The sequence below is a fragment of the Hemicordylus capensis genome, chromosome 1 (genome assembly GCF_027244095.1).
Source record: "Hemicordylus capensis ecotype Gifberg chromosome 1, rHemCap1.1.pri, whole genome shotgun sequence".
Lineage (NCBI taxonomy): Eukaryota > Metazoa > Chordata > Lepidosauria > Squamata > Cordylidae > Hemicordylus > Hemicordylus capensis.
This window is the reverse complement of record NC_069657.1, coordinates 364,661,709-364,682,078: the sequence shown is the minus strand read 5'-3', so window position 1 is coordinate 364,682,078 and position 20,370 is coordinate 364,661,709. Positions and strand designations below refer to the sequence as shown.

The following is a 20,370-nucleotide window of genomic DNA, read 5'->3' as shown; positions in this document are numbered from 1 at the left end:
GCTTGTCTGAGCAACAATGTATTTAAAAGTTCTTGCTGAATCTTTTCCTACATTTCTGCTTTCCACTAGCATCCCATTTTCTTTTTGACATAGCTTGTTTCCTTCTATTTTCCTCAGTCGCTGCTTCCTTCATCATCTGATCATATTCTGCAGTATTCACACAGGGGGCTCGCCAATGGCCCAGGAACTGGCCGTGGCTGGTGATCCTCCCACCATTGTTGAGCACGCCTGTACAAGCTCCAGCAACGTCCACAGCACATTGACATCACACAAACACTGACACTGGAGGCGCGGCCAGGAGAAAGAAGGGCCACACCCCCACTCCCCGCCAGCACTTTGTTTGCTGCACTGGTGCTTTGCTTGGAGTGAGGGAGAAAAAGGACACGCAGTTGGTGCTGTAAGGGAGGAGCTGCATAGGAGTGGTTTGTTCACTGGCTGGGTGCAGGACGGGGGTGCCCTGGAGGACCCCAGGGCCATTTATTCTCCCTTGCCCAAGGGATGCTATGCCCCTGCATCAAACCTGTTTTGATCTTGTGAGTGAATTTGTCTTAAAAGAGTAACATATTCTTTGGAAATGTTTTCCCAATACAACAGAAATAGAGCATATTTTCAGCCTTGTCCTGACAAGCTCAGTTCATAATAATAATAATAAAATAATAATAATGATGATAATAATAATAATAATTCAATTTCTATACTGCCCTTCCAAAAATGGCTTAGGGCGGTTTACAAAGAGAAATAAGTAAGATGGCTCTGAGGAGAATGCAGCAGAAAAGATGAGCAGACAGATGTAGGGATGTGCATGGAACTGTCGACTGTTCAAAGGTGTGTGTGGGGGGGTAACTTTAAGGACTGGAGAGAGTGCTCCCCCACCCCGGGTTTCCCCCATCGACACTGTTCTTAAAAACGGCCCCAAAGCTCCTTGCACGTGATGTGTGCATGCACAGCAGCCACTTACGGTATGCGGCATACTAGGGCGGCAATGAGCTACTCTGCCACCCCAGCGGGGCCATTTTTGAGAACAGTGCTGGAGGGGGGATCCAGGCCGGGGGGGTGGGTTGAGGTAAGAGCACCCTCCTCAGTCATCCCACCACCTTCGAACCAGCTGAACCGTCAGTCTTTCCAATCGGTTCAGAGGCCCATAAAGGAACTCTGAACCAGTTCAGTGCACATCCCTACACAGATGTGCTGCGATGGCTGCGCATGTTCACCCTCTGCATTTGGCTCCTCATCAGACTAATGTTTATGGTGGGGAGCTACACATTCATATCATATATGATAACATGACACTTTACAGACATGATAAATATAGCTTGTTTAATTAAGCTGAACTTAGTTAAGTGGAACAAAAGGTATGTTTAATTCTATTCAATTGCATAATATGTTTGTAAGAGTAAACTGCTATTATGAGAACCATTTCGAAACCCAAATAGCTGTACATCACATTGAAGAAACTATTGAAGACTTTTTATTAATCCTCTTTAATAGGTACTTTTTCTAAGTAATTACATTTATTAACATATTTGTAACATCATAAAATGTGTAGCCCATCTCAATTTGAAATTAGAACTTCCAAGCCTATGAGGAAACAAGTTTAAAAAATTCATGACCTGATCTCAGCTAAGACCCTGAAATTAATCAGATATATTCAAGTCATAGGTTCTGCATATCCAAGTGCAAATGTCTCAGTGCTGAATATTTTTACATAAATGGAAGTAATTTGTGGTAGCAGTTGATCTAGAGACACAACATTCCTGGCAACAGTATATATTTTTCAGGATCTCTTCTTTTTGAATAAAGGTTATGTCCCTCTTATTCAGAAAAATATTAGGAAACATTTATTTAGAATGACTGACTTTTTATTGGTAGTCACAACTGCTTTGCCCAGCAAGTTAGAGCAAGTCAAATTTCAGCTTTCAAGAAACTCTCTAACTGTACTTATTGCTGGAATATATGTACCAGCTTTTTTATTTTTATGATTAGGTTGTTTTTATGATTATTTTTTATTTTTATGATTTACTTTTAATGAGGTATTTCATGAGTTATTTTTATGATTAAGGCTGGCTAGTTTTAATAAGAAATTTTAGCGAGATTGCCAATTGCCTCCAAGTCTAGTTATCAGTCTTCCACTCTAGCTAAAGAAGAGTCAGTCTATGGTCAATAGCATGGTAGTTATGATACTTTAATATCAGTATTATTTATAAGTTTTCTTAAATCCTGTCATAAAGGCTCACAATTCCCTCTTCTTCAATTTACTAGATATTTGAATATATCATACTACACGAGTACAACCTCACAAAAACAGTGTTAATGGTAAGATAGCAGTTTAAGACTGATAATGAGATGGTCAGCAAATATAGAGCTACATTAATTGAGTTCAAGTCTTTGGGTCTAGATGAATCGCATCTTAGAAGAACACTAAAATAACTAGTTAATGTACTCTCAGAGCTTCTATTATTTTTGAGAAATCATAGAGAATAGGTGAGATGCCACAAGACTGATCAATCTTGATTGAACCTTCAAATAAAAGCAAAAAAAGAGGTTCTAGAAAACTATGAACCTGCCATTCTGACTTTGGTATCAGGACAGATATAGAACAGACTATAAAGCAGTCAGTCTGTAAGTATCTGATTAAAATTTTAAAAATGTATTTAACACATTTATATACTGCCTATAACTAGGTCCCAAGCCTTGACAACATGCGGTGATTAGCAGAAAAGCCAGCATGGGTGTATCAACAGTAAAGCCTGCAAGACTAATCTTACCTCTTTTTTTGACCATGGCCCTAGTTTAGGGGACATAATTTATCTTCAGCAAGTGTTTTGTAAAGTCCCTCATGATATTTTGGTTAGTAACCTATTCAAATGCAGGCTAGATAACAATACCATCAGGCAGATTCACAACTGGTTAGAAAAAAACACTCAAAAAGAGCACTCGGAAGGTTCTGAGAGAGGCACTGTAGTGCTATGTCCCAAACTCAGTACTCCTCCAACATTTTTATTAGATGAAGACATGGGGGAAATCTTCATCAAATTTGCAATGGGATAAAAAACACAAGACTGGGAAGTGAACATCTCAGGAGAATAGGGATAAAATTCACAATGACCCTGACAGAATTGAAAATTGAGCTGAAATTAACAAAATGAAGCTCAACAGAGATACATGCAAAGTTCTGCACATAGATAAATAAAAACAAAATAAACTGCAGATACAGGATGAGGGATACTCAGGATTGCAGTTGATCACGCCAGATTTAGTGGCAAAAACGGTTTCCAAGCCATGAGAAGTAAGAGTTCCATTTTATTCTGCACTAGTCAGAGATCTTATCTGGAGCACTGTGATATGTTCTGAATGCCATACATTTAACAAATTGGAACAGTCTTGGAGGACAGCAATGCAGATGATCAGGGGTCTGGAAAACAAACTCTTATGAGGAAAGGTTGAAGAACTGGGTACGTTAAGCCTGGAAAAGAGAAGTCTGCAGGGAGGGCAGTCTTGACAGTATAACCACACGAAGGGCTGTACTCAAAGGTGTGGGGAGAGGCAAAGATTTGTTCTCTGCTGCCCCAGAAGGCAGGACTAGATGTAGGTTATAGGAAGGTAGACTTTGGTTGAACATTAGGAGAAACGGTAAGGCCAATTCGAAAATTACCTAGGGAGGACGGGTGAGTCCTGCCTTGCTGGAGGTCTTCAGAATCTGGACAGCCATCTGAAGGGAATGCTCTAGCTTTGTATTTCCTGCATCAAGCAAGGGGTTGGTGTAGATGGTCGACAAGCACTCTCCAATTTTATCAATTTCAGGACCAAATTGGTATACCTGAAAGGTTTGTTTAGTTATTGTCACATTTGTCTCCCACTGTTCCTCTAACAAGCTGAGAGCAACATTTCAGCCTCACACTAGCCCTATGAGGTGGGTTAACCAGAGAAAGTTACTTGCTTCATGAATTTCACAGTTGAACTTTGACGTCCCATGTCCAACACTAGTCAGTAAACCACATTGGCACAATGAACACTGAAGTTCATGTTCAGCACAATGTGCAACTCAGGCACCATTCCCTTTAACACGACTTTTCTGAATCTCAAATTGAGTCACTCCGCTAACACTAAATGCTGTGTTCGGAGCATCTTTCACTGACAACTGGCAGATGAGACAAGTAGGAAAGACACTTGTATTGGATCACAATGTGTTTATTGCAGACATAGCAACATATATTAAGGCTGTTCTCACGAGCAGCCTAACCCAGGCTAGGGCAACCTGGGGTCAGGCTGCTTGCGTGATGTGGATGTGATGCTTGTGTTCCTGCCCAGCCTAACCCTACTTTTAAGCCCAGCCCTTTGAGAGCGCCCTTAACCCCTCACTTTCCCCCCACTGGGGCTCCATTAGTAAAGGCTCTGATGGGGTGGCAGCATACTTCCCTGCTGCCCTGTTCCCTCTTTGGCCAGAAGTACCAGGAGGTACCTGGTGCATGTGCACGTTGTGCTTGCTTGTGCCCGGAGTGTGCACACACACCAAGTACTTCCTGTCAAGGGGGGAACGGGGTGGCAGGGAGGTATGCTGCCGCCCTAGTGGAGCCTTTACTGATGGCGAGGGGTAAGTGCACCCTCCCCTGCTGCCTTTGAACTTCCCCTGCCCAGTTCCATGCACATCCCTATCTCGCAATGCATCACGCTCGTTGCGCAGTGCATTGTGGGATATCAGAGGCTGGGAAAATGAGTACTAGCCTTGCGCTGCATGGAGCAGTGCAGATTGTCTGGGTGTGTAGTGGCGCACTGAAGATTTCACAAAGGATCATCGGAGTGGGGGTGGGAGGTAGGTGAAATCCTGCCTTCCCACACCGCTTGCCATCCCTGTCAGTTGTGTGAATACCCTTACTATGTATCTAGTTTCCTTGCAACATGGTTGCTGGGGTTTAACCATATCTGTTAGTGCTACAAGCCTGTAATACACTTCAAGCTTAGAAATTATGTGAACACACTTCCATGCTATTTATAATTTCTCCGCTTTTCAGTATTCCAAGCCTGCTTTCCAGTATTGCTCCCCTTCCATATATGAATTGTAAAGAGGTGCAAACTTCTGTGCAGATTTATTTTCACAAAATGTCTAGCATTCCATACATTAAATTTATGACGTACTACTGAAGTACATTCGCTAATCCACTAAAGTTCTCTAATCCACTAAAAATAGTAATGAAACATCATATAAAAGCAGTCCTCATTCACCATGCACTCCATCTAGTCATCATGTGCAACTCTGAGGAGGAGCAGCAATGCCTACAACAAAAGCTGATTTCAGGGCCTTCTGCATGCTCAAGCAAATGAGAGATATTGGTAAGACATGGGTCACCAGGCATGTACAGGTGAAACTCGGAAAATTAGAATATCGTGCAAAAGTCCATTAATTTCAGTAATGCAAATTAAATGGTGAAACTGATATATGAGACAGACTCATTACATGCAAAGCGAGATAAGTCAAGCCTTAATTTGTTATAATTGTGATGATCATGGCATACAGCTCATGAAAACCCCAAATCCACAATCCCAGAAAATTAGAATATTACATGGAACCAAGAAGACAAGGATTGTAGAATAGAACAATATCGGACCTTTGAAAAGTATAAGCATGCATATGTATTCAGTACTTGGTTTGGGCCCCTTTTGCAGCAATTACTGCCTCAATGCGGCGTGGCATGGATGCTATCAGCCTGTGGCACTGATGAGGTGTTATGGAAGACCAGGATGCTTCATTAGCGGCCTTCAGCTCTTCTGCATTGTTTGGTCTCATGTCTCTCATCCTTCTCTTGGCAATGCCCCACAGATTCTCTATGGGGTCAGGTCAGGTGAGTTTGCTGGCCAGTCAAGCACAGTACACTGTATACTTTTCAGAGGTCCGATATTGTTCTATTCTACAATCCTTGTCTTCTTGGTTCCATGTAATATTCTAATTTTCTGGGATTGTGGATTTGGGGTTTTCATGAGCTGTATGCCATGATCATCACAATTATAACAAATTAAGGCTTGACTTATCTCGCTTTGCATGTAATGCGTCTGTCTCATATATCAGTTTCACCTTTTAATTTGCATTACTGAAATTAATGGACTTTTGCACGATGTTCTAATTTTCCGAGTTTCACCTGTATAACCAACAATAATCCTAGATCAGACAGCTCTACAATTGTTATGTGTGGTTTCTAACCCTCTGCTGCACTCATGCAGCATTTAATCCATGGCTGCTTTTAGCTAAGCAGAGTCCACCCTGGTTGCATATGAAAGGGAGACTAGAAGTGTGAGCACTATAAGATATTCCCCTCAGGGGATGGAGCCGCTCTGGGAAGAGCAGAGGGTTCCAAGTTCCCTCCCTGGCTTCTCCAAGATAGGGCTGCGAGAGATTCCTGCCTGCAACCTTGGAGAAGCTACTGCCAGTCTGTGAAGACAATACTGAGATAGATAGATAGATAGATAGACCGACCAATGGTCTGACACAGTTTATGGCAGCTTCCTATGTTCCTCTGCATCCCTTGGGCTACCAAGGTGAATGGGAAAAGGAAGTGGAAGAGTTACACCAGTGTGCTTAGACCAGCTTTGAATTCTAGCTTTGGAACTGCAAAGTTTCCACCCACCCTTGCCACAAGAAGAATCCAACCTCCATGTTTTGTGGCAGGACTGAAGTACTACTAAATCATTACAAGAGAAATGCAAATATAAATACTCCATACAAGATCCGTCTTAACTAACACACTTCTCTATAGATTAAACTACAAGCAATAGATCACTCCTGTAGAGAAACTGATTATGCAACTAGAATCTTTGCTGAGAGAAAAGTTGTCATTTCACTTTTAAAAAATCTTTCCATGATTTGCAATGATTTAGAACATTATAAAACTTTAAAGCACAGGCCAGATGGAATTGATATAGGAATTTAAGCAATTTAATGAAAAGAATGGAAGGAATTAAATTTGTGCCAAATGAAACAGTTGATCTTAAGTAAGCATATCAAACTTCTCTTAATATTGAATCTAAGGACTGCTTTAAGATGAACTTGGTAATTGTCATATCTGCAACTTTATAGACTAATTATACAAACAAGCAAGGAAATTAGGAGTAAATTAAGGAAAAGTGAGGCAATGAACGAAACAGCTTTAAAACATAAAAACAATTTCTAAAATTATGGGTTTTGGAGACTAAGCAATTTACAGGTTTTTCTCATGTATAGAGGTACAATCATATCAGAGTATCACTTTCAAAATACCATATCTAATCATTTGTGTAGGGAATCAATTCTAAACTCTTGTAAAAATGTATCAGTTTACTCAAGACTATGCTTCTTTAATTAAAAAACGAATTAGCACTACTTCTGTACTCAAATTACATTGTACAGCATATAATTAAGGCTGCAATTCTATGTAAGTTGTGTTGAACTTGGTAGGAGTCCGTTCGGAACAATAGGAAGTGCATAGGATCAGGCTATAAGAGCAATAATAATCTTCCCCTTTCATAATATGAAACAAAGAAAAGCATATATGTCAGCATTAGCAGAGATTTAGGAGTTAAATAATCTGGTCGAGGTCCTTATTTTATTTACACTTACTCACATGCCTCTCTCTCTCCCTATCCAACCAACAGATTTTGGAGTAAAGAATGCACTTTGTACATCATTGATGAAGACAAGGTACTTGCTACAAGTATTTGTGATTTTACATGAATTACGGGAACTGCAAATTTGCTCGAAGTTTTACAGCTTGATGAACTGCAGTGGAATCATGACAAACAGATGCCTAGAATATTATATACATTCAAAAATGGTTACGAAGATTAGATAAATACTGTGTGACAGAATTGACTTTATGGGGATTTGTCAATTTGTCAATAATTTGTCAATAATTTTCCCTAAATTATTGCAAAATCTTGCATGCACTGTAGTGCATATTCACTGGCAGCATAAATTCTCTCAAACAGAATAAAATATAACATTTATTGAAGCTTCATGCAACGTTACCAATCAAATGAACAGTAATTTAATTGATTGATGAAATCAAGTTTGTATACTTTTTTCACCAGTCTGAGAATCTGAAATATATTTCCTACTACAAGAACACACCACAGCAAAAATGTCTCTAAAATGGCTCAAAAATTTACACATTTACCGATTCTTAAACCAACAGTGAAAGATAAAATTTTAAAAGACTTCATTCATGTCATCAATTTCAACTGAACACTGCAGTTATTTTAAAAGTTTCCTGCGGATTTTGTTGCTAGAAGGAAAGCCTTTGCCATTTCTCCCTAAAATGCAAAATAGTTGCTAGCTTTGGGTACAAAAAGGAAAGTTTTTAATGAAATTTAGGACAGTGAAGAGACAGTATATCCCTTAAGGTCACTGAATAATTGGGTGACAATTTGCTATTAAAGCCTTTGGTTATTAATATATCAATTACACTTATTAATGCTATCAACTCTAACTTCAGAAGGAACAATATATATCCCTTCAATCAGAAATCTCAGATAGTAGACTTGGGTCCTACACTTTCAATCCTACATTAACAGTGTGCAGCAATCCTGAGTGATTTGAACTTAATAACTTATATTAAAGCTTTCAATTCTAGCAGTGCCAAACTGGTTCCGTGGACCAGCATTCGAGCCAGTTCGAAGGTGGTGGGGGTGGTGGATAACTTTAAGGGCGGGGGAGGGTGCTCTTACCCCTCCCACCGGTGCTGTGTGGCGGCAGCGTACCTTCCAGCTGCCCCACCGCTTCCTCAGACCGGAAGTTCCCGGCATGTGCACACGCCTTTTGATCTATCTTTGCTTTCCCACTACAGTGTCTAATGTGATGAGATCCACATTTATGGTCCGAAAAGATAATACAGGAGAACCTCACCATTCATGTATCCAGCACCGGCGGTTTCACATACCCACGGTCGTGTAATTGACAATTGACCCCGGTATATGCGGGGGGTGGGGGAAGGGTTAATTCTGCGTATCCACAGGTTTGGGGTGGCTGACCTCCAAGGACTTTGGGGGGGGGGCATTTCTGGACACCTGGAGAGCATGGCACAGTATGTTATTTCACATGTTTCTGCATTTTAAAGCCTTTTTTGCCATCCAGAAACCTAACCCCAAGGCCCATAGCCTGAACGACCATATCTGAAGTTCCATTATCCACAGTAGTAGCGGAGAATGGAACACACACGGACACTGGGGTTCACCGGTCTAGTTTGCTCAGTGGCAAGGAGTGGCTCCTTTAAGGGAAATGGACCTCTCTTGAGACCTTGTACCATCTTCGAAGGCATGCACAGAGTGCTAGGAGATGTAACCCTTCCCAGTGCTTTCCTCCTGAAGCTCTTGAGAGAGTGTTCCATCTCTCTTAAAGGGCCTCCCAGCTGTGAGAAAAGAGCAATACTGTGCAGAGATCAACACAGGGGGAAATGGCTCCCACACTGAAAGGTTCTCTCTCTCTCTCTCTTTTTGAGGAAGTGCCCCTGCTTGTAAAACAGTTAATTTTCACTGTTCTAATAAGAGGGAAGTCAAAGATGAAAATTATTATAGTTTAGTAAATTCATCAATTTTGTCAGTCTGGTATAAGCATTAAAAAATACCTTGTCCAAGATTAGCTCTGTTAATAACTATATAAAGTATTTTCCCCAACAGGATTACTAAGAGACTTCACTCTTTGGACTAAGTATCAGTTATTTAAAAATTCAGACTTGGCATCTACAGGTAGGGCTGGGAAAGATCCCAGTTGGAAACCCTAGACAGCAATTACTAGTCCGTGTAGATAATAGTGAGCTAGATAACCTATGGTCTGACTTGGTATAAGACAGCTTCCTAGGTTCATCCTAAATCTTAAAGATCTGGAGAATGACAATAACCACGTAGGACAAACCACGTATGACAAATGTTACAGCAAGAATGCAACACAATACAAAAATTCTGTGGGATCTGGACAACACTTTTTCTAGATGGAATATTTAATACCTCTCTCTCCCAGAGTAAGATTTCTTCTGAAATTTCCAAATTAAATGAAAAAAAATATTATATTATTTCAGATTAGCACACCAAAACCTTAAGACACATGCTGGATGGCACTGGTGTATGAGTGATAACATTCTTACAATTTACTAAAATGAGTGATAAAATTTGCTACAATTTCAAGATATTTAGTTTTGTAAATTCAGTTATTTGAAACCGAACTAGTACTACCAGGCCCGAAGATGTTCTATTTGTACATGGGAGGAGGCACAATTTTGCTCTGCAACCCATTGTGTCCCCTGAAAACGTTCTACTAAGAGCCCACTACTATCAAAGACATTGGGGGGAAGATTTATAAGTGCTACAGAAGGAAGGGTAGATCAGCAAAAATTGGCCCTCTTTCTTTGCACAAATGGAACTTATTTAATTTGCCAAAGTATTATTAGCTGGGATCCAAACAAAAGGAATCTGAAGCATTCTGACAGCCAAGCTGTCAGTACATTCTAATGAATATTACTTAATGTATATATTTATTATTTATTTAAAACATCTGTATCCCACCCCTCCAGTACAAATACAAGGGATGTGATGGCTGAAATATTTTGCTGCAACAGTGGTTGACCTGATTATTTCAATTGAACAAAACTTGAAACGTTACGAGTGTTTCAAACATAGTTCCCTATGGGAACTATGGGTCTATGGGTAGACCCCAAACACCCCATTGTTCCTCATGAGTAGCTCCTAGGGACTCCAAACTGGATTGGGTGGTAGGTAAATTTAGTAAAATGGTTCTACCTACCACTCAACACACCAAAAAACAAAAAAACAAAAACCCAGCAAGCAGGTGGTTTTAATTTTTTTTTAAGCTTTCCTGGTCTTGTGGTAGCAAGCATGACTTGTCCCCTTAGCTAAGCAGGGTCCACCCTGGTTGCATATGAAAGGGAGACGATGTGCAAGCACTGTAAGATGCTCAGGGGATCCCTCAGGGGATGGAGACACTCTGGGAGGTGCAGAAGGTTTCAAGTTCCCTCCCTGGCTTCTCCAAGATAGGGCTGAGAGAGAGGTTTCTGCCTGCAACCTTGGAGAAGCCGCTGCCAGTCTGTGAAGACAATACTGAACTAAAAAGACCAATGGTCTGACTCAGTATATGGCAGCTTCCTATGTTCCCCAAAGCCGCATAGGATCGCAAGCCAATTGGAAGCCAATGTCAGAAAGCCAATCAGCAAGTGAAAAACAGGCCACCAAAACAGAGCTTGAAATGTTGATATGTTTCAAATAACAACGGGCTTGTTTTGTTCCGAGCTCAAAACAGGCCCTTATTAAATGGCATTTTGTTTCGAGCTCAAGACACTAGAAACAGCCCATTTCGAGTTGAAACATTTTGCACACTCCTATAAGATACCACTTGGTGCAGCTCACAAAGAGAGTTCTGTATATCAACAGGCAATAATGCACTAGTTACTGCTTTGGAATAAAGCATTTGGAGATAAAGCTTTCAAATGTGGCGATGCAATTTTAAATTGGGGTGCTCTTTCAAAACAGTAATTATTAAACTAAATTTTAACACAAAGATATTCTGATGTATTATTGGCTGTGGCTTACAGCTAGCTATGAACTCCACTGTGGATTTTGCCTTATGGTCAAAACTGAATTTCATAAATCTGAACAGAGTAGCATTTTAAAAAGATAAAGGTCAGCCTTTTTAATTTTAATTCTACACAAAAGACATTAGTTTATCACAGCAAATTCTGCTATAATTATATTCTTATAACTCAACTTTACAGGGAGGTGAGGCAATAAAGGTTGAAATTTTGGGAATACAATGACTGCATGATGCCAATCTAGCCACTATCTGTCAAACCGCCGGTCTTGGGAAAAATATTTTTAGTGTTTAGCTCAAATAAACCATTTTTCAGAAACTAGCCTGTTCAGGGTTGTCAATATAAATACCAAGATGCCAGCATCTTGGGGAGCTTGTTAACCAGGCACTTGAGCCTAGTCCAAGAGAAATAAGAAACAAAAAACTACTAAAACAAACAGGGTGGTGTTAATTATTTGCACAGGTAGCCAATTCATTTTAATAACCAATGCTAACCACCAGTTATAAGCTAGAGGTTTTTTGTTCATTTCATTTCAGGTTCAATACATTTTGGGCAACTGTGAACTTCAGATATTCACTACAAGCAGATAATCCAAAAGTACTTTAATGCTACCACTTTCTATGCAGAACACCAGAGGTATTACAAAAAAGGGCAATTCAAACATTTGCTTCAAATCTTGCTTCATACATATCCACACTTTTGGGGGAGGGGGGAGAACCAAAAATAAAAACAAACCCTGAAATCTTTCTGTACACCATTTAGAGTATGCCAGATTCCGCCTTCCAAAGAAATAAAAATTTAGAGGAGCAAATATTAATTTGATTTAACCTGTCACATGAGCTTCTATAATTTTCTTGCTATCTAAAGAAGGTGAAAGACAAATTTTCATTTTATAACCTAATTCCATTTCAGTTTTATTTAACTGTCTACATTATTCTGTGAGTGTGTGCACATACACTATCACACACAGAAACAGTGGTATCTACATACAGTTTTACACAAATATTTACATACATATGTTATACACAAACTAATGTGATTCCATGATTTCTTTTTTCCTTTTAGTAAAAGGCATATGCTTTTTGTAGCATAATTAATTGTTGCACTGGTCTTACAAGAGTACTATAAACCTTTTGCAACAATTAGCTAAAGCACAGTTCATCCAGGATTTTATAGATTGTATATAAAAAATACAATACCTAGAATGCTTATCAAACAAATAATGCTTTATTGGCATCTAAAAAAAAAACATTAAAACGTATGTTAATTTTCAATTTTTAAACCCACTGCAGTACGAGGAACAAATCACGGACACTTACTTTTGAGAAACAGAGACTATAATTCAGAAATTTCAAGAACACACCATCTCTGTATTATTTATGCTCCCCCCCATTTTTTTTTTTTTGCCAAACTGCAAAAACATATAGTATCACAGCTCTGTCTACGCTTTAAAATTCTGCAGCAGCCTAAAAACCTGGACAAGATACACCAGCACCTGTTTTCAAGTATAACAATTTCCATAGCCAACCTAATAGCAATATCTAAAAATTTCCATTTCTTCCATAGGAAGTCTTTGTTTGCTTGACAAGCTGTTATTTAGCCGTGTGAAGTAAAAGCAAGTGGGGCACGTTTGCGTTTTGTCCGAAAATTTTAAAAAAAGGAAAGGAAAGAAAAAAGGTTTACCTACCATGTTCAAAGAACAATATTCTATACAGGTCAGTTGTACAGCTATTTAAGTGAAAGATGAACATGAACATTAGATTAACTTAATTCTGGCAGACAAAAGTGAACTACTAAGGTCCAGTCAGCCATTCATCTATTACAGAGAGAGATGACAACTTTACAAAAGGTATCTTTTTACCTACTGAGTGATGATTATGTCCCCTCAGTTTCTGTGCTTTCTACCACTGGTTCATTTTCTAATTCAGCTTCTGTGTCACTCTTCTCTTTTTTTATGTCACGTGAAGTTGTCAGCTTTTCATAAAGTTCCGGCTCATCTTCTACTTGCACAGCAGCTGGCTGACTCTCTGTCTCTGCATTTTCACCATTAACTTGCGGTGCACTGTCAGCTTTTTGTTGAGAAGTGCCCCCTTCAAAATACTCAAATGCTCTTGGGTGTGGAGGGGGTATCCAGTTGTTCTGTATTCTCTCTCTGCCAAATCTGTTCCCATTAATTTCTCTGCCAAAATTAAAATCTCTGTCATCTCTGTCCCTCTGTCTTTCCCAAGGTCTACGACGGTCATCAAAGTCTCTATGGGTATCTTGTTCCAGTCCTCTATTCCAGCTAGGACCACTTCGTGTTTCAAATCTGTAGTTTGTTTGTCGATACCGCTCTCGATCTTCCTGGAACCCTTTAAGACCACCATATGGAGGGAAAGCATGATGCTCTCTTTCATCATAATCTCCTCTTTGTCCCCAGTGCTTATCTGAATTGAAAGCAAAATGGTCTCTTCGACCAAGGTTATCCATACCAGGTCTTCCAAAATTCTCTCTTAAATCCATATGTGACCTGGCAAAATGTTCTCTTCCATCAGCTGGAGGTCTTCCTAGACCCTCTCTTGGATCTAGTGGCGGCCTTCCAACAGAATCCCTAATATCCACTGAAGAGGGCCTATTAACAGTCTCCCTATTTTCTACTGGAGGAAAGCGATAATCTCTGTCCCCTTCCTGCTGAATGCTGTCATCTCCAAGGGGCAACCTTTTATCTGGATTAGAAATGCTATCAACACCTTGCCTCCCAGAAATTCCAAAAGGCCTCTCTGGTTGATTAAAAAGATCTCCTGGAAGAAAAGGAGCTCTAGGTGGAGGAAGGGATGGGTCAAGGATTGCTGGAGGAGGAATACTACGCTGTGGTGGCATTCCCGGCTGTAGTAGTGGAAATCTTGGCCCAGGTGGCTGTGGCATTAGTCCTGGGCGCATGTCTACTAGAGGCATTCCAGGCAACCTTTGACCAGCAAGAGTTAAATGGGGAACATTTTGAATCCCAGTGGGTAGCTGCAGTCCTAGAAGTCCAGAACCACTTGAAATATTTGGTGGCGGCACACCTAACAGTCCAGAACTACTTGAGACAATTGGTGGTGGTAATCCCAGAATCCCCGAGTTGCTTGATACAATGGGTGGCTGGAGTGCCGTCAAAAGCCCAGAACTACTTGACACTATGGGTGGCTGGACTCCTGTCAAAAGCCCAGAGCTACTTGACACTATGGGTGGCTGAAGTCCCATTAGAAGGTTGGAACTGCTTGACACAGTCATGGGCTGGAGTCCCGTCAGAAGCCCAGAGCTGCTTGAGACACTAGGTGGCTGAACTCTTGTCAAAAGACCAGAGCTGCTCGAGACACTGGGCGGCTGAACAAGCCCAGAGCTGCTTGAGACACTGGGTGGTTGCACTCCCCCTAGAAGTCCAGAAGTGGTTGAGATACTGGGTGGCTGCACTCCTCCAATAAGTCCAGAGCTGCTTGAAACATCATCTTGAACTAAAATGGAAATATAAAAATTACAGTTAGCAAAAAAAGGTGAACATACTACTAAATTAGTTTTCTGTTTAAACTGGTTACTTAGTTGATATAGAAATACACACATACGATAGACTTGACCAGAATCAATGGTCACTAGAACAGTGTCCTATGAGATAGTACTACAAGAAATTTTCACAAGCCTGAAACTGCAATAGGAAATTTTCCAGCTCTGATTAACAGCAGAACAAGATTAAACAAAAGTCAACATCTAGAAGTTGGATTCTGATCTCAATTTAGAAAAGAATACCTGTTTAGAGAAAAACAAATGCCTCATCTAAAATCTGTGATTAGACTAAAAAATAAGCAGGGTTTAGAAGCAATTATAAATTGTTCTCCAGATGTTTAAGCTAGGGACTCAAACAGAAATAAGAATTATGAAGGAGCACCAACCTTAAAGGAACCTTCTTTTTGAAGGAGTTACCAGTGGAGATGAACATTAAAGAATGTATTTAAAGGTGCCATTCTTTGTATAACAAATACTCAAAATGCCACTGAAAAGGTTTGTATTGAGAATAGAGCTCCCTCAGGGCTCCATTCTGTCACCAATGCTTTTTAACATCTGCATGATACTCCGGGCTGAGTGTTTTGATGCTGGGTGTTAACAATATGCTGATGACACCCAAATCTATTTCTCCTTGTTGTCAATATCAGGAAATGGCATTAGCCCCTTACATGCCTGCCTACAGGCGGTAATAACCTGGATGAGGTATAATAAACGGAAGCTGAATCCAAGCAAGATGGAGGTGCTCATTGCTAGGAGTTGTAGTCTGCAAGACTGGATAGAACTTCCTGTTCTGGATCAAGTTACACTCCACCAGAAAGAACAGGTTAGTAGCTTGGGAGTGCTCTTGGACCTGGGTGTCACCCTGGTGTCTCAGGAAGAGGCTGTGGCCAGGAGCACTTATTACCATCTATGATTGATTTTACAACTCTACCTGTTCCTTGAGGAGAATGACCTGAAAACAGTGGTACACCAGCCGGTAATCTCCAAGTTGGACTACTGCAATGTGCTCTATGTAGGGATGCCTTTGTACGTAGTTCAGAAACTTCAGGTAGTTCAAAATGCAGCAGCCAGATTAGTCTCTGGGATATCCTGGAGAGACCACATTATGCCTGTTCTTAGTTGCACTGGCTGCTGATACGTTTCCAGGCAAGGTACAAAGTGCTGGTTATTACTTTTAAAGCCCTGAATGGCTTAGGTCCGGGTTACCTGAGAGAGTGCTTTTCTCAACAAGATCCCCACTGCTCCATAAGATCATTAGGAGGGTTGTGTTTTTGATTTTAATGTAAACTGCCCTGAACCACTTTAGGAAGAGCAGTATATAAATTGAAAGAAAGAAAGAAAGAAAGAAAGAAAGAAAATATACATAGACTAGGCTATGTACTGAGTATTTAAAAAATAAAGCAACATTCAAATATTGTACAGCAACACTTACAACACATCAGGTTGCTGACTGTATAGTTTGGCTCTAATTATCCTTTCAGACTACCCCTATAAGGCAAACAGAGGGTGGCTCTGGCCTGTTGTGAGCTCACTAATAAAAGTTTCATTTTATGGCTCACCAGTTCTGTTTTCACTAGATGAAATCTGAAGATCTGTAACGTGGGATCCTTTTTCATCAATTTCTGACTTGTTACTTGAAAGGGAAGTAAAAATACTTCTAGCAGATAATGTTGGGGTGGTAAGGCTGCTTGAAACAGTGCCAACTGGTAGAACAAGGCTGCTAAAAGGAACATCTTTCATTGACTCTTGAGTAATTGGTAGTGAAGGCTGTACAAGTGCTGTAAAAACAAACACACACAACAATTCAACAAAAGTTAACAATGCAGTGAACTTAGCTCACATATTATGTGCAAACTTAAAATAGACAAATCTGGAAATCAAAGCCATAGACAGCTATCATTTGTTTGGTTTTTAAAAATAGTTTTTTTAAAAAGTCCTGTATAAGTAACTGAATTATGGGGAAAATGGCATAAGGGTATTTTAACAAATAAATAAATGCAACTGTTTACATGGTAACCCACCATTTACAGCAGCACAAATTGCTGCTGCAAATGATCAAGGTGATTTCCAGAAATGAAGGATGACTTTATCAAAGTTCATAAGCATACATTTGAGTAATTTCCTCTTCCCTGATAAGCAAATCTAATAGTTTAGTCTAGAACTAGCTATAGTAGGGCTCACAACTTTATCCTGAGCTAGGATTTCCAGCGATCTGTGCAATTAGGAACACAAGACACAATTCAAGATACACAGGTATAATGTATAAGTTAGTTTAAAATTTTCCTCCCCATAGTTACCCCAACAAACACCCAAACTGTATTTTAAATTCCCCTGGAGTTTGAACAGCTCTTGGGTTTGGTGGAAGAGCTGGTGATAGGAAACCGCCTCTGGTCTGAATGTGTTGTTTTGTGGTTGTACCCAAAAAACTGTGAGGGGAATGAAGCTTGCATGGTCAGGAACTTTCCTGCCCCTCCTTCCCCATTGCAACTCCCTCTGCCCCTCCCCAAAATTGCTCCCAAGCATGGAGGGACCTTAAGGAACAGGATGGCATGTGGTATGAAGGTTCAGAGGGAGGAGAGCATCTGCCAAAATTGGGCAGAGGTACTTTGTGCTATCAAGGGGCCTTTGGGTATTTATTACCCAATTAGTGGTAATTAGTGGGTTTGCCAGGGAAGCTACGAATTAGAAAGCACTAAAACATAATTGGAGTTTCTTCCGGTCATAAGTTTCTTTACATTCATACATACGTCCATACTATGCAATGCTGCCATCACTTATACATGACTAAATGTCACCAACCTAGGCATGTGCATCTAGATGAAGGACTGCATCCAGTTTACTTTAAAACTTTATCAGGTATTTGTAAAAAGGAATCCAGTGTAAGCTAGTTTACAATGCTAATATCCCAAACTCTGTTTGTTTTTTGTTACATGGGCATACTGCTTTACTTAAAAGACCTGAAGCAAGGCAATTAAACAACTTACGTGTTGGGACAACTGGTGGAACAACAGGAGGTGGAACAGGAGGTGGCATATAACCTAGAACAAAGAATTAAAAAATACTAATTAACAAAATTACAAAAAGTGATCCGGAGATCTAATTTATGTTAAGATAGGTTTCACTGAATTTCTGTAAAATCTAAAAGTTAATTTTAAAAAGAAGCAAGTTTTAATTGAAGTATAAACATGATCAAACAGTGCTATTTAAGCCAAAATGGAAAACAACAACAACCAACTTTGTTGGCCATCCCATAACAAACTGGTTTCTGGGCATCTCCAAGGTGTTGCAATCTTAAATAAGCTTTGCACAGAAATTCTAAACTAAGCTTTCAAACAAAAAAGTAGCTCTGCTGAAGAATTAAAACTGGATTGGATTTTAACCATCATCATAGGTTCCTTCTGGGAATGGAAAGGAGAGTTGTGCTTCCATAAGGACATGTTCTGCAAGCACAACCCTCTTTCTTTTCCCTGAACAAGCTTCAGGCAACACACTCCATTGAAAATTAGGATCCAACTGATAACAAATTAAAAAGGTAACTTACCAGGAGGTGGTTGTGAAGGATTGAAACTTGCTCTCAAGAAGGGAGGTGGAGGAATTGCACTATAGCCAGGAGGCGGGACAGACATTGTAACAGGAAATGATGGTGGAACTAAACTAACTGCTGGCACAGCTGAAGCTACAGGAATCTGTTTAGGTGAAATGAAGAAAAACCTATGTTCAATGATCCTGATATTTATAGAAAGCATTCATTCATTCATTCATTCATTCATCCATCATCATCATCATCATCATTATTATTATTATTATTATTACATTTATATCCTGGTCTCCCTCCAAGGAGCCCAGAGCGGTGTACTACATACTTAGGTTTCTCCTCACAACAACCCTGTGAAGTAGGTTAGGCTGAGAGAGAAGTGACTGGCCCAGAGTCACCCAGCAAGTCTCATGGCTGAATGGGGATTTGAACTTGGGTCTCTCCAGTTCTAGTCCAGCACTCTAACCACTACACCACGCTGGCTCTTTTAAGGAAAGATTGGGTTAGCTCAATAGAAGTTTTTATAACTAATGTTTATGCACCCTCAGATATAATTTCAAAAGGCGCAGGGCATTTTCAAAGGCAAAGAAAAATTCTGAAAATCACCACCACACCCACATACAGTGATAGTAGGGAAGCTCTTTGCGGTGAAAATATGTCTTCCGGGAACATCTGTGTTGCCTTAATCATGTCTGCCATGACCATTCACAACAGTAATAATTGGTGATAAGTAGGTATTTTCTTTGTTTTTCTCTTTACTCACATACGTATATACCTGCCAACTAAGGATAGCACTTCTCAGATCTGAGGAAGTGGGCTGTAGTCTACAACAGAACTGTTACATCTTTAAGGGGCCACAGAACCTGTTTCATTGCTTTTTCTTCAGCTACCCCTCCAGAAGTCTTTAATACGCAGCTATTTAATAAGACAGGAATGTCAAAACTGTATGCTCTGTTTATTTTTCTATTAATAAAGTGAGGCTCTCCACACGAGCAGTGTGCAGAGCCGGATGGGGTTTGGCGGGGAGAGCGGGCATGACCTGCTCTCTCCGCACATGAGCATTCAGCCCTTCCTGGGCGGCCAGATTGGCTGCCCACACAATTACCGGCTCCGTCACAGAGCTGGTAGGGATCGGGGGCCGCAAGCCCCAGAATGCCCTATGCCAGTGCATGGGGCATTCTGGGGAGCTCCCCCCCCCACGTCAGGAGGCTTGCTGTAGCCTCCCAGTCGGGGGTCCCCTTGTGAGCTGCTGTGGCGCGGAGCCGTGCCTTGGCAACTCACAATCCGAAAAACAGGGTTAGCTGAGCGCTGGCTTCACTAACCTTGTTTAACGGGGTGGAAGCAATTAGGTGGGCTAGCCACCGGGAGCCACACAGCTCTTGGTGGTTCACACGAGCAGGGGAAACCGGGCGGGCTGGGCTTTCTTAGCCTGGTTTCCTCCGCGCAAGTGAATAGCTTCAGTATGTGAATTGAAAGTCAAGTTGAAATGTTGACTTCTCTGGATCCCGCATTTGGGAATAAATGATGCTGAAAGGGACTTTTCAAACTATCTACAATACCATGAAATCAACCACTCTGCAAAGCCACAAAATCAACTTGGTATGTCTTATGCTGCTGAAATCTGAAGGAAACACACTCTCTCAGGTCAAAGAAGAGAGGAACACTGTTATTATCTTGATTGATCCTTCTGCAGATGGATGCTGGATGCTGAACTACAGTCCCAGACATAATCATAACTGTCCTAACATCATCTGA

At 40.5% G+C, this 20,370-nt stretch overlaps 1 protein-coding gene across 6 annotated transcripts in view; it reads right to left on the bottom strand.

Moving 5' to 3' along the window:
* The window catches only part of SCAF8 (SR-related CTD associated factor 8), a 110,682-nt gene that overhangs the window by 34,087 nt on the left and 56,225 nt on the right, over positions 1 to 20,370 (bottom strand). For 4 of the 6 annotated variants that reach the window (XM_053293512.1, XM_053293531.1, XM_053293537.1 and 1 more), the window contains exons 17-20: positions 18,622 to 18,766; positions 18,065 to 18,118; positions 16,640 to 16,858; positions 12,444 to 15,034 (exon numbers count right to left, since the gene is read on the bottom strand). In XM_053293512.1, the coding sequence (XP_053149487.1) occupies positions 13,437 to 15,034; positions 16,640 to 16,858; positions 18,065 to 18,118; positions 18,622 to 18,766 (2,016 nt within the window). In that variant the 3' untranslated portion in view covers positions 12,444 to 13,436. Of the gene's footprint in view, positions 1 to 12,443; positions 15,035 to 16,639; positions 16,859 to 18,064; positions 18,119 to 18,621; positions 18,767 to 20,370 lie in introns of those variants that run through there. The other 2 variants (XM_053293513.1, XM_053293521.1) reach the window with 1 other exon arrangement.